This window comes from Symphalangus syndactylus, chromosome 4 (assembly GCF_028878055.3).
Source record: "Symphalangus syndactylus isolate Jambi chromosome 4, NHGRI_mSymSyn1-v2.1_pri, whole genome shotgun sequence".
Classification (NCBI taxonomy): domain Eukaryota; kingdom Metazoa; phylum Chordata; class Mammalia; order Primates; family Hylobatidae; genus Symphalangus; species Symphalangus syndactylus.
The window spans coordinates 65,453,319-65,467,012 of NC_072426.2; the positions used below are offsets into that span (position 1 = coordinate 65,453,319).

General features: G+C 42.0%; 1 protein-coding gene across 19 annotated transcripts in view; it reads left to right on the forward strand.

Annotated features, from left to right (window-relative positions):
* Nucleotides 1-13,694, forward strand: part of KIAA1217 (KIAA1217 ortholog) — an 888,358-nt gene that overhangs the window by 707,197 nt on the left and 167,467 nt on the right. For all 19 annotated transcript variants that reach the window (XM_055274883.2, XM_063637259.1, XM_055274879.2 and 16 more), the window contains one exon: nucleotides 12,901-13,099. In XM_055274883.2, the coding sequence (XP_055130858.1) occupies nucleotides 12,901-13,099 (199 nt within the window). The remainder of the gene's footprint in view (nucleotides 1-12,900; nucleotides 13,100-13,694) is intronic.

Sequence of the window (13,694 nt, forward strand, 5' to 3'; positions counted from 1 at the left end):
AAGTGACCTCCTTCCCATTGGTCAGTCTTCAGTGATCATGCTTATCTCTTTACCTTCCCCTTCTTAATAATCAGTCTCATTGATCTCTTTTTAGGGTAACAAGCTCAATTTAGAAAGTTCCTGCCTAGACAAATAAACATAAAAGTTCAAGTTTAGACACTAAAGAGAATTGTCATGTCACACATCATCCCAATTCTGATGGGTGTTTATCCTTAATTTTACTCTTAATCATTTTCACATTCCTAAAATTCATGCAAAATAGAGGCATCTTTATTATTTCCGTGCGCATGTATTGTGCACTAACTTAACATGCAGAAAGGGAAAAGAAGGGCATAGTGAGCTCGTCCCTACAACTTCACACCCTGCCATTCACCTTTATTCTTACTTTCAGAATAGAGATTTGACATTGCCCAGTGGGATTTTCCCATCAGAAGTAGTACAGAGTTTGGGATTCCCTCCCGCTATTCTTTTTTTCTTCTGCTTGAAACAAATAAATCTTCAGTACTGACTTTCCTTTTCTTTCTTTTTTTTTTTCCATATCAGCAAATAATCGGATATCTGAAATTTTTCTTGAAGTGCTTTTTTGGCATTTACAAGCATTTTAAATTATAATGCTGTTTTTTGGAGATGGAATAGGATGAAAGTTAAGGTTGGAAATCGAAAGTGATCTTCCCCCTTTAGTGAATGAGTAACTCTCAGATCCTCTCCAGATGTCAAATTCTGTTTTGAAATTGGATGTAACTATTTACCTATCTCACAAGACCAAGATGAAGGCATGGTGGATCCATTAAAGGTTTATTTGTACCCTTCTCCTCTCACATAGGATCCCAGAAGCTACAGGACTTCCCAAGTACAGTAGGAAGCTGAGCCATCTAGAATCACCCTACTGAGAGTAATACCGGCTTACTACCTAAGGAAAGCTAAATGCTTGGCATCTTTTATAATTTACCAATTGCTGTCCCATGCAACTTTTTTCCAATTACTTCTTCCTTTATCAAGTAGATATTCTGATTAACTTATAAAAGTGAGAACTGAGGTTCAGAAAGGTTTCATATGGAGTTGCACCGTGAGTTCATGGCAGGATTGGAGTCTGCTTTTCATAAAATAACCTGATCAAAACAGTAAGTTCTCTCATTATAAATTTTGTCTTCTGTCCATCTCTTCAAACACTGGTATACTTTCCTAGAGCAGGACTAGAGGAAAATCAGAATCTTTGGTGCAGAAAGCTAGTTAGAACTTTCACTATGTGTGTGTGTGTGTGTGTGTGTGTGTTTCATTTGAAAATCATTCCAGTGAAATTGGGCAGGTGGTGGTGGTGGTTGTTTTGGACTGGCAGGAGGGGGAATGTGTTTGAAATTAACAGTGAACTCTATTCCCAGGATGTATGGGGAGGGTCTGGCCATAAGCTCTGAGCCTTGGTGACCCCAGGAACCCACAAGAGTCCTCTTGCCCAGTTCCCTGTGGCCTTCTCCACTGTGGGGTGATGAGAACATCATAAGCTCTCCCATGGCACTACCCATACCCTCACTGAGGGTGAGGGCCTTTGCTAGCAAGGAAAGCCTCTTTGGTTTGGCAACAATGCAATTAAGCTTTAGGGGTACCATTCCGTGGCTTGGGATCCCACATCCTCTCCATAAAGCACTGAGGCCTAGGTTGCAGAGATGAGCTTAAGAATGGCTTTTGTTAAGGAGGCCTTCTAAGATGTGTACTTAGCACCACATTATGCTGGTTGTATGTTACTTGAGATTTCAAAGGCTACCAGCAGGTTTCTTTCCTTTTATCAGTATAATAACAGCAATCCTCACACAGACACCTTTTATCCTATAGCCTTTTAAAGTGCAGTCCTGACTCTCTGAATTACAAAAGCATCTGCAGCCTTGCTCAGACCTCAACCAATGAGGATTTTGGCAGCCAAAGCCTGTTCAACTTTTTGCTTGTTTATAGGCATTACTTTTCTTGTTTCAGAAAGAAAGGAGAGAAAGAATAAGTTAATTGTTGTATTCAAGGCAACTTGCAATAAAAAGACATCTACCTGGCTGGGCGAGGTGGCTCACGCCTGTAATCCCAGCACTTTGGGAGGCCGAGGTGGGTGGATCACGAGGTCAGGAGATTGAGACCATCCTGGCTAACACGGTGAAACCCCGTCTCTACTAAAAATATAAAAACTTAGCCAGACGTGATGGCGGGCACCTGTAGTCCCAGCTACTCGGGAGGCTGAGGCAGGAGAATGGTGTGAACCCGGGAGGCAGAGCTTGCAGTGAGCCGAGATCACGCCACTGCACTCCAGCCTGGGCAACAGAGCGAGACTCCATCTCAAAAAAAAAAAAAAAAGACATCTACCCTAAGGTAGATACACTGAAAATCAAAAGGCAAAATCTCATAAGAAAAGGAAGCAAATTTTCAAATGTAGGTACTATGATTAGCTTGGACATTAAATTTACTTTCAAGCTTCCTGACATACATGATATTTTACATATGACAAGGTAATACTTATTAATCCTTCAGGAAGCAAAATCATATTCTTTGTTTCAAATTCTAAAAGAAACATTGTTCATGCCTTTATAAAAGGTACACTGATCAGCATAGTAGGCAGGACCAACAAGTAAACAGCAGTATTCTTCATGTGGCTTTTGCTTTTTTAGAGACAGGATCTTGCTGTGTGACCCAGGCTGGAGTACAGTGGCATGATCATAGCTCACTGCAGCCTTGAACTGCCAGGTTCAAGGGATCCTCCCACCTCAGCCTCACGAGTAGCTGGGACTACAGGTGTGCACCATGACTCCCGGCTAATTTTCATGTTTGTTTTTTGTAGAGATGGGATATTGCCGAGGTTGGTCTCAAACTCCTGGCTTCATTTATCCTCCTGCCTCAGCCTCTCAAAGTGCTGCAATTATAGGCGTGAGCCACCACACCTAGTCCAGGCTTTTAATTTTGTATTGGCAAAACGAAAAGAAGAAAACACATCACTGAATAAAAATTGCATGAACGTATTTCTGAAAGGGGTGAAAGTCTGAGTTAAGGAGATCCAGACTTGGAACTTACTGATGATCTAATTTTCTAACTTGGTAGAAAGATGCTAAATGGAGATCATAGTCGAGCTAGGCTTTATTTTCTTTAAATAGCTTTTATCTCATTCTGGCTTTGGGGAGGAGTCAGAGAGCAGTCAATTTGAGGTGGTATTTCAGTAGAGTTTATGTCGTGTTACAGGTAGGCCACATGGCAGGCAGGTGGCAGGTTGATGTCTAATCCTGGAGTTAAAAAGGCCACCCTGCCTTCTGATCTGATAAGAACCCCTGTCTCCTCTGCAAGGCAACAGATCTAGCAGCTCCTTTAGGTGGAACCAAACCTCTTCAAGGGAAAAAAAAAAGAATACTGTATCATCTACAAACTTTGAAGGGTGGAAAGGTAGAAAGTATCTCTGGGATCATAGAACATTGCTAAAATTCCAAATTTACCTAGAATCAATTTTTAAGAGCTTTTAAATTAAATTACTGTAATGGTATCAGAACTACAGATGTGGAAGTCTGTCTCTTTAAAAGGTGGAGTGCAATCTGCATGTCTGAAATTGATTTGATGGCCTTGGCGCTTTTCTTAGCCATATCGTTTTGTAGAATCGGAAGTTCTTACAATTCTGGATTCCTGCCAAATATTGCATGGCATGAAAATGAAAATGTGTTTCCCATCTCGTGTTTTCCCCTTGCGTTTGTGTTGTCATTTCAGGGGCCACCTCCAACGACAAATTCTTAAACCTATTATCCAATCATACAGAATACACAAGAGAAGACAGGAACAGGCATGAATACATTCAGGTTGCCATAGATAGGAATCCTTCTGGATTCTAAACATTTTATGGGAAAGTTCCCTGCCTCTGATCTATTCTTTAAAAATATCATGCCTATTTAGTAATTCTCTGATTTGTAGAAACAACATATTCTTATTTTGGAGAAATAAAGAAAGTTTGTCACTCTTATCCTAAGCAAACTAATGCAGAACAGAAAACCCAATGTGGCATGTTCTCGCTTATAAGTGAGAGCTAAACATTGGGTACACATGGGTATAAAGATGGCAACAATAGACACTGGGGACTCCTGGAGCAGGGAGGCAGGAGGAGAGCGAAGGTTGAAAACCCATTGAATACTATGCTTGTTACCAAAACACCAGGGGTTTGGTCTAGGTTCTGCTGCTCACCAAACAGAAAACCAATCACTGAGACAAGTATTGCCAAGGAAGAAGGCTTTAATCGGGTGCTGCAGCCAAGGAGACAGAATCTCAGCCTCACCTCCATCTCCTTGACTGACTAGAACTAGGGGTTTATATAGCAGGAAAGAAACATAAGAACATGTAAGAAAACAAGAACTGAGGAGGGGCAAGGAAACAATCATGATGAATGAGGAGTGTGGCATCTGGTGTGGTGATCTGGTGAGTTTCAGTTCTTTGATACTTTTTTGAGAGGCCTAAAGGTGTTTCCTGAGGAAGGAACTCAGATAAAACAAATACTAGTTTCCAGCTTTGAGACCAGAACAATTTCTTGTTCAGTTTATCAAACAAAAATAATCTATGGGACTGTTGGGTCAGTTTCATGCTCACTGCCTGGGTGATGGGATCAATTGTACCCCAAACCTCAGCATTTTGCAATATACCCATGTAACAAACCTGCACACTACAATAAATCTAAAATAAAAGGTGAAATTATTTAAAAAGAAAGTATATTACCCGTCAAAAGAAAACTAATGCTGGTATTTGGCTATATTGTGTCCAATTACTAAATTATACCCCAAAATTCCATTAAAACACCTTTATTATGATTGTGTAGTACTCTAGAGTACACAGACATTGTAATTTGTTAACCAGCCTTCTAAATTGTTTCAAGATTTACTTATTCTGTTAAAGATGTAATATGTACAGATTTGCTTCCTGACACTCCAGTACAAGAACTACCACTTTTCTTAATTTTCCCAAATCAAACTAATCTATCCTGGCTTCAGCAATTATTGAGAAATTCATTCTCATCATATTAAGGGGAAGCATTGACCCCTCACTTGGAGTCATAAGGAAATCTTGAGGAGTGTGTCCAGTCCAATAAAACCAGGCCAGGGCCTCTGAGTCTCCTGGGATTCATAGTGAATTGCTTTCCGTGCAGCCTGTTTGCATCCAGGTTTATGGGGACCTTTGCCAAGTATCCTAAGTGTGAGCACCTGGTTCCACCCACTCTAAGCATGTCACACATCCATCCTCCCAGTTGTGGGTCACTTCTTGCAAATGGAATACAGGTCTTCCCAATTTGAAGAGCACTATCGCCACCACTGACACCAAAACTGCCACCCTCTTCTTGGCTCTGGGAAGTCGTCCACTCCCCTCTTACTGCGCAATTAGGAACTTCCTCCTTTCCCCTTCTGGAGGCAAGTACAGACTTCTTTTCCAAATACCTTTACCTTCTAACCCCAATTTAGGGAGAGAGTCTTCAGAGTGGCCTCTGTAGCATGGGGATACCATTAACAACCCTTCCCTGTGGGAAGACCTTAGAACTTGAAGGCTTGGCAGTTTCCCAGGAGGCGATGGCAAGCAATAGAAGTTCCATCAATTTTTTGTTTGTTTCTGACAACCAAAAGGACAAGGTAAATTAACAATACCTCAGAAGATGAATCTGACACACAGATAATACTCTATGGAGAGTATTTGCATAGTGTGGTGCTTATTTAAACAATGAGAAAGAGCCCTTTTCTGCACAGAGGTGTCCTTGTCATTTGTTTGTTTGCAGCTGTAGGAGGGCAGGGGGCTTTGCATGGTGACAGTGGGTTGGTAGAGGAGTCCTGCCTGGCTCACTTTGCTCCACACAGGATGCCTCAGTGCAGGGATGACTGTGGCTGGCTCCATATGAGCTGCCCATGGGCAGGGGGTACTGGGTATCACTGCCCTTTCAGCTTTCCAATCTGATAATGAAATAATACACACAGAGAAGGAAAATGTGGAAACAAAAGATGCAGTTGTACTTTGCCCAACTGCTGAATCGTCTGATTTCCATCCAGAACAAATGCCATTCTGTTTTCACAGGTGAAAATCATGAATAATGTCTGGGTACTCTTTGGATGGAAAAGGGAGAAAAGTGTTGAAATATTAGCGTGGAAGAAACAGGATATAAACTGAGTGTATCAAGGATATTTCATCAAAATAAATCCTAGAGAAAATGCTTCCCCTTTGTCCAAGTCAGGGAAGAGAAATACTAATTATCAGACCTCAACTTAAGCTAGGAGAAACATGAGAATCTCAGATATGCACCGTTGGAATTTGGCATTAAAATGTGGTTCTTGAATATACATCTATCTTATTGTAAGGCCCAGAAGTTCCTGGTTACTAGTAAGCCTGGCACGTATCCACAAACTGCTCACATGCAGCATCCAGATGTCCACTAAATACTTGATTTTGTGTGTGTATATTGTATTGTAGATTAACAGCAGGACCCTCTAGTGCCTGCACCCAAGGTTTCCATTAAAAACAAAAGCTGCTGATTTATTCTCCTCTACCACCATTTCTCTGAGTCTTTAATGCCAGACCCACCCCAAAATTACAAGATCATAATAAAACTAACTACAGTTCTCTTCTCCATTTGTGTTGCGGTTCTCACATCCACCCATTGTATTTCAGAATCGTGAGGGTCTCAGTCTATTCCCCAGAGTGATCATAATTGCAAGAATGGCACTGGGGAGATAATTGACTGAGATTTTGCTTTTCTGTCCATAAGTTACAGAAGCCACGGGAAGTTGCCAAGAAGACATTCATAGCTAAGCCTTGCTGTCCTTTTTTTAAATTTTGTATTCTTCTATTATTTTTTAGAGATGGGAGTCTTGCTGTTTCTCCCAGGCTGATGTGCAGTGGTGTCACCCTAGCTCACTGCAGCTTCAACCTCGGGCTCAAGCCATCCTCCTGCCTCAGCCTCCCCAGTAGCTGGAACTACACGTGTGCAGCACCACACCTGGCTAATTTTTTAATTTTTTGTAGAGACAGAGTCTCACTAGGTTGCCCATGCTGGTCTCGAACTCCTGGGCTCAAGCAATCCACCTGCCTAGGCCTCCCAAAGTTCTGGGATTACAGGTGTGAGCCACTCTTCCTGACTCCAGGGCTCGCTGTTCGAAATATACACCTGGCTATTGGTCACAGGGCTCACCAGAGAATGGCAGGTGGCCACCTGAAGGAAGAAGACCTCAGCTGATGCTGTCACCAGGGATGGATTTATGTAAGGATGGGAGGTAAGATAGAAGCCAGGTGTGCCCAATGGAGCTCCCTGTCTTCCTTCCCACCCTTAGTCCTCAACCCAGCATGGACATTAAAGACTTGGAAACTAGAAGGAGGGCAGAAATAGGAAAAAGGCAACTGCACTGTGGCTTGTAGAAAGGACTCTGTAAGCAAATTTAGAAGCGTAGAGCCTCCATAGTGAGAGTTTATTAATTTTCCTTTGGAGTACCATGAAGCAGGAATGGTAAGGAAAACCTAAATTCTGTAGATGATTTATTTGTTAATTTAATATTTTGTTCCTGGAATTTCTAATAAGAGTACCTAGCAACTAGAATGTTCTCTTCAACTGAAATCAGAATTTTGACTAGGTTTGAGTTGAAAGTTTCACAAGTGAAAGAAATGGGGCTAAAGTGTCTGAATGTCATGATTAAATTAACCACGTCCTTTAATGAGTGCTAGGAATGAGTCATTCCAAATACATTTGCATGTGGAAAACTTCATTGTATTTTCACATGCCCTGTGGCAAATTGGGCATTAATTAGGATGAAGTAAAACTTCATCACAGCAATGTTGATTTTTCTTTTCACAATAGAATGTAATCTGAAGCAAAGTGAATACCTTGGCTAGCCAGACACCCCACTGTTCGTGGCAATTAACATATTATGTAAAGCTACATTTGCAGGTTCATTTTCTGGACCTCGGCGTTTCAATTTAGGGTTTAAGGGTCTGAAAACGGGAATGAAAAATACATCATCAATACCTCTAGCTCTAACTTTCTTTTATCTTTGTTGTTATCTCCAAATCCAATAGCATTGCAAAGAATATGAATAAATCCGATCTCCCTCAAAAAACAGTGCACTTGGTGAACATTTCAGCAAATATTTGTTCATGATGTTAAAATGAAATCATGGCTGTCTTTTAAAAATTAATGCGTTCAACTATGTTGCATACACTTGAGGACATAAATGCGGAAAGCCAGATCTTAGCACTACCTAGCTATATATTTCTATGGAGCAGGTGCTATAGGATAAATAATTCGAAGGAAATCTCAGTAAACTTTTTTTCTGGGTGACATGATCTTTTCTTCTTATATGATGTGTAGTTAGAAAGTTTTGGTCCTGCAAGGGATCTGAGACACCAACTAGCTCAACCTCTGGCCTTACAGATGAGATAGCTATGACTCAGTGAGGTTATACGTGGACCAGTTTTTGGCAGAAGCTGAACTAGAACTAGTATTCCCAGACTCCTGGTTAAATAAAAATTTTAGGCAGAGTGCAGTGGCTCACACCTGTAATCCTAGCACTTTGGGAGACTGAGATGAAAGGATCGCTTAAGCTTAGGAGTTTGAGAGACCAGCCTGGGCAACAAAGTGAGGCCTCCTCTACTAAAAATTAAAACAATTAGCTGGGCATGATGGTGCACACCTGTAGTCCCAGCTACTCAGGAGGCTGAGATGGGAGGATGGCTTGAGCCTGGGAGATCGAGGCTGCAGTGAGCCATAATCTCAATACTGCACTCCAGCCTGGGCAATAGAGACCCTGTCTGACTGAAAGAATGAATGAATGAATGACCAACCAACCAATCTCACCACTGGTGTCAACTCTGGAGTGCGCCACACGTGATCTTTGCTCCTTTCATTTGGTAGAATTTCAGGGCAAGCTGCTTTTTCTATTTTCTCAGTGATAATCAGTAGTATGAGGTTACAGGGAAGGTTAAATAAGATTACCACATGACAGTTACTTGGTACAGAGCAGCAGGCACCTGATATGTTGGGTCCTTTATTTCTTCCCTCATCCTTTCATTAGGAAGAGAATATTTCTAGAGGGTCAATCACAGATGCAGAAGAGGAGAGAGCTGCATTGAGCCAATTACACCAGCATGTCTTGGTGACAGAGAGACCCCTTTGAAGAAGAGAAGAATAGAAAAGACCATTGGGGTTCAGGTGGCCTGATTATACAGACCACCCCCTTCCTGCATGACCCCAAAGGGCTTACCATTTCGGTTTGCAGGTTTGGGGTTGCCTAATGATTTGCAGAAGTCTTTACAAGGTTGTGATGGAAACAGAGAGAGATTGGTGTCATGGATCTCCATGGAGCAAGGAGGAAAATCCAGTCTTACGGACCCTTGAGTCCTGCTCACATGGCTCAGAGAATATTCCCACCATCCCCTGTTTCCTCCTCAGCTAGGGGTAGCTCTCCACTCAGCAGCTTAGGGTAGCAGCATCAAACACCAAGCTGTAGGCCATGCATGACTGAGAAAAGTTTTCACCAGAGGCAAAATGAGAACACTAACTCCAACATAAAGAATTTTTCACTAGATCAAACCTGAAATTGTGTTTGCTTCCCTTTTTTTGAGTATTAAAGTATCTTTCCTTTCTTATGGTAAAAAAATCATACCACAGAGAGTAAGATTTCTTTAATGCCTCTTACTTTGCAAAATAAAATCAACATCCCTGTATTGTAACCTCTCATAAATTTGGGGGGAATTTTTTTTTAGAAATTTTCATCTATGAAATGTAAAATAATGGGAACTATGATTATGGAAATAAGCTCCAGAGAGTTTAGCTTTCTCCATGGTTCTTACTAATACGAATATGTGAGCATCGTCGCAGCTTAGCCAGGAGGAACCATTAGAATTGATATTGGTCAGTGATGGTTTGCTTGCAAGGCACAGTTATCCCAAACTACTGCAAGAACAAAAATTGAATTAATTGAAGGAATTCACTGGAAGGACCACACAGTGTACTGGAAACAGAAAGTGGGAAGCCCAGGAGACCCCAGATGGCTGCTGTCTTACCTTTTGTGCTCTCTGAAGTTCATGGGGGTCTCACATCTCTGCTTTTTAATACAGATTCGCTTTATTTTTTTTCTCTGCACTTTTTTTCTGTTTCACTTTCCCTGCCCATTTTAATCACAGCTTCAAGTTGAAAACTAAGTTGTTTCAAGTTCTCCGTAGACATTGACTAATAGATCCTCTGTCCCAGATCTAAATTTACAATTGAGAGAATTTAATTGGACCAGCTAAGTTCAGGTGGCTACTTCTTGACCCAATCAGGAAAGACATTTCCAGGGGCAAGAATTTGATTGATCCAGCTAAGATCAGGTGACTACTGTTTAGTCCAATCAGGAAAGACCAGGCTGGGAGTGGGTGGTCCTGCGCTTTATTGCTCAGTTCAGAGCCACCCTCGCACCTCCCTCACCTACACTCTTCTTCCTCCCCCAATGCCCCTTTAAACTCAGCAGTTACTGCCCCAAACTCCTTCTGCACTCAGAGTGATGTGCCTCTTCATTCTTCCTGTCCATCTCTTGCATATGTATTATATTTTGCCCCCATATAGACCTTATATGCTTGATGAGCTCAGTAACTTTTATCTCTGGTGCACTTTTACCCGTGGTGCCTAGCACTGTTCCAAAATGCTATTTTGACTTTTTTTTTTTTCAAACATATCAGATCACAGAGTATTTGGCACAAGTGTCAGCAATTTCCATTGTCTTTTCTCTGAACTAAATGATGTCTCAGCAGCAAGCTGGCATCAGAGGGGAGAGTACTGCGTGTGAGGAGATTGCTAATATGTAGTGATCGTTTTCAGTGAGAACGTGAATAACAACAAAAAGAGGAGTTTACATTTGGAGCTAAATAGCTATGTATAGGAAGTGAGGGGAGAAAAAATATATAGCCCTGCATCTCTGATTTTTCTACTTACCTACCACTACAATGACCCTGAACAAGAAACAGAGATTTGATTTTGATTTTCTTCAAGGATTATTACCTTCTGCAATGGAAAATGACAACTCATCAAATGTATGGTTTCTGCCGTGAGCTGCAAAGATGACCAAACGGCGGAGGTTATAAGTGTAGCCATGTTGCTTAAAGTAATATTATTTCTTGGCTATCTTGCTAAACTGAATCTATCTTCTTTAAAAAAAAAATGTCAAGAATGAGGACATCATACCTTGATATTCTGCTGAGCACAGTAAGGAGGAAGCTACTTCACTGAGGACCACGTGAATTTGTCTAAATCTTGGTGAACTGGGCAGTGATTTAGGGATAATTTTCCTGGTCAAATACTTGTAATGTGTGTCAAAGCCAGATCCCCATAACAGAAGCAGACTTGGTAAAAAATAAATCTCGGAATGCACCACTCTGGGGACTTGCACAGAAAAATTAACCAAAGGAGACAATTTGACTGTTAATGCATGTCCTTTCTGGTCATGATATTGGCATGTAATCTGAGCTGAGTTTCCTGTAGAACACCCAGTCATCTCCTTGAAGCCACATCCCTTAAGAAATACAAGGCGGAAGGTACTGACCTTATCCCTGCTTTCCTCTATGGGAAGGTCCTGAGAGGCATATAGGAAGGTGTGATTGTCTGGATAATGCAATTGGTTCTGTTGAGAGGGGTCTTCTTGTACTTTTAGCAAGAAGCTGCTCATCCCATTCTCAAAGGGTACTGCTAGAGTATCAGGCACACCTTGGGCATCCCTGAAACAAATCTGTAGCCCAAACCTCAAGGCAGGACTGGCTACAGAATTATCAGGGTACCTTGTTCAAATATCATTAATAAGGCCAGGCATGGTGGCTCGCACCTTGGAATCCCAGCACTTTGGGAGGCGAGGCAGGAGTGCATCACCTGAAGTCAGGAGTTTGAGACCACCCTGGCCAACGTGGCAAAACCCCATCTCTACTAAAAATACAAAAATTAGCTGGGCATGGTGGCACATGCCTGTAATCCCAGCTACTTGGGAGGTTGAGGGAGGAGAATTGCTTGAACCCAGGAGGCAGAGGTTGCAGTGAGCCAAGATGGTGCCATTGCACTCCAGTCTGGGCAACAAGAATGAAACTCCATCTCAGAAAAAAATAAAATAAAATAAAATACAAAATAAAATAAAAATCTCCCTTGCAACGTGAGTTTACTGATTGTGGAAACAGTCTTGGTATAAGACTCTGAAGGACCAGTTGTGTTCAGTTTACTCTGGTATGAGCAGCTCATCCATCTAGGGTGCATAGAAGAGTATACAGTCCCATCTGTTGTGAAAGCACTGTTAGAATTTGTCTGGCAAAAGGAATTGTTTTGCTATCACTTTCCTGTAATGTGGCTTGTCCTCAACTCCCTGTTCAAAATGCACCACATAAGTCAAACAATAAAAATCTTAATGGAGACCAGGTGCAGCGGGTCACGCCTATAATCCTAGCACTTTGGGAGGCTGAGGCAGGCGGATCACCTGAGGTCAGGAGTTCAAGGGTACTCAAAGTACTCAAAGCCTGGCCATCATGGTGAAACCTCGTCTCTGCTAAAAATACAAAAACTAGCCGGGCATGTTGGGGTGCACCTGTAGTCCCGGTTATTCAGGAGGCTGAGGCACAAGAATTGCTTGAACACGGGAGGCGGAGGTTGTAGTGAGCCAAGATCACTCCACTGCACTCTGGCAATAAATAAATAAATAAATAAATAAATACAATGGAACACTTAAGGGCAATGTTATTTTCCGGAAATTTTCACAACTGATACTTTGACCCACTGGGTCTTTACTTTTCTCTATCTAACCCTTGTGATGGACTTTTCCCCCTTGCCATATTATTTTTCCAGATTAATAGAAATGGCATTGGACATATTTTCAACATGATTAATAATAGTCTATTTTCCCACTTTCTTTAAAATGCCTTTTGCAGACAAGGAGCCCCAAACTGTCTCACAGTCCTCAACCACCCAGTCTGGGTGACCCGATCGAGCATTTATCAGAGACATCTGCTGATTCTTTGGAAGCCATGTCTGAGGGGGATGCTCCAACCCCTTTTTCCAGAGGCAGCCGGACTCGCGCGAGCCTTCCCGTGGTGAGGTCAGCCAACCAGACGAAAGAAAGATCTCTGGGTAAGCTTTAGAAGGCAGTTTCTGATGCCCTTTTCTTACTGAATGTGTTTCTTGTTATACTACTGAACCTACACCCTTTCATTCAACATTAATTTGATCTTGATTTGCAAATACTCTAGTAATGGGAAACTTCACTGGTTTAATAACAAGCGTTGAGGATTTGCCTGCTGGGTAATCATCAGGTCAAGTGCAAGCTGATTTTGAGGCTGGGCACATTCAGAAGTGGTTGGGATTAGCAATTCAAGCCAAGAGGCTAGTAGTATTTTACCTATGTTCCTGCTACTATACAGCAGGAGTCCCCAGCCCCCAGGCCATGGACCAGTACCAGTCTGTGGCCTGTTAGGAACTGGACCACGCAGCAGGAGGTGAGCAGAGGATGAGCAAGCATTACCGCCTGAGCTCCGCCTCCTGCCAGATCAGCTGTGGTATCAGCTTCTCATAGGAGCTGAACCCTGTTGTGAACTGCATGAGTGAGGGATCTAGGTTGCATGCTCCTTATGAGAATCTAACTAATGCCTGATGATCCGAGATGGAACAGTTTCATCCCGAGACCATCTGCCATCCGTGGAAAAATTGTCTTTCACCAAACCAGTCC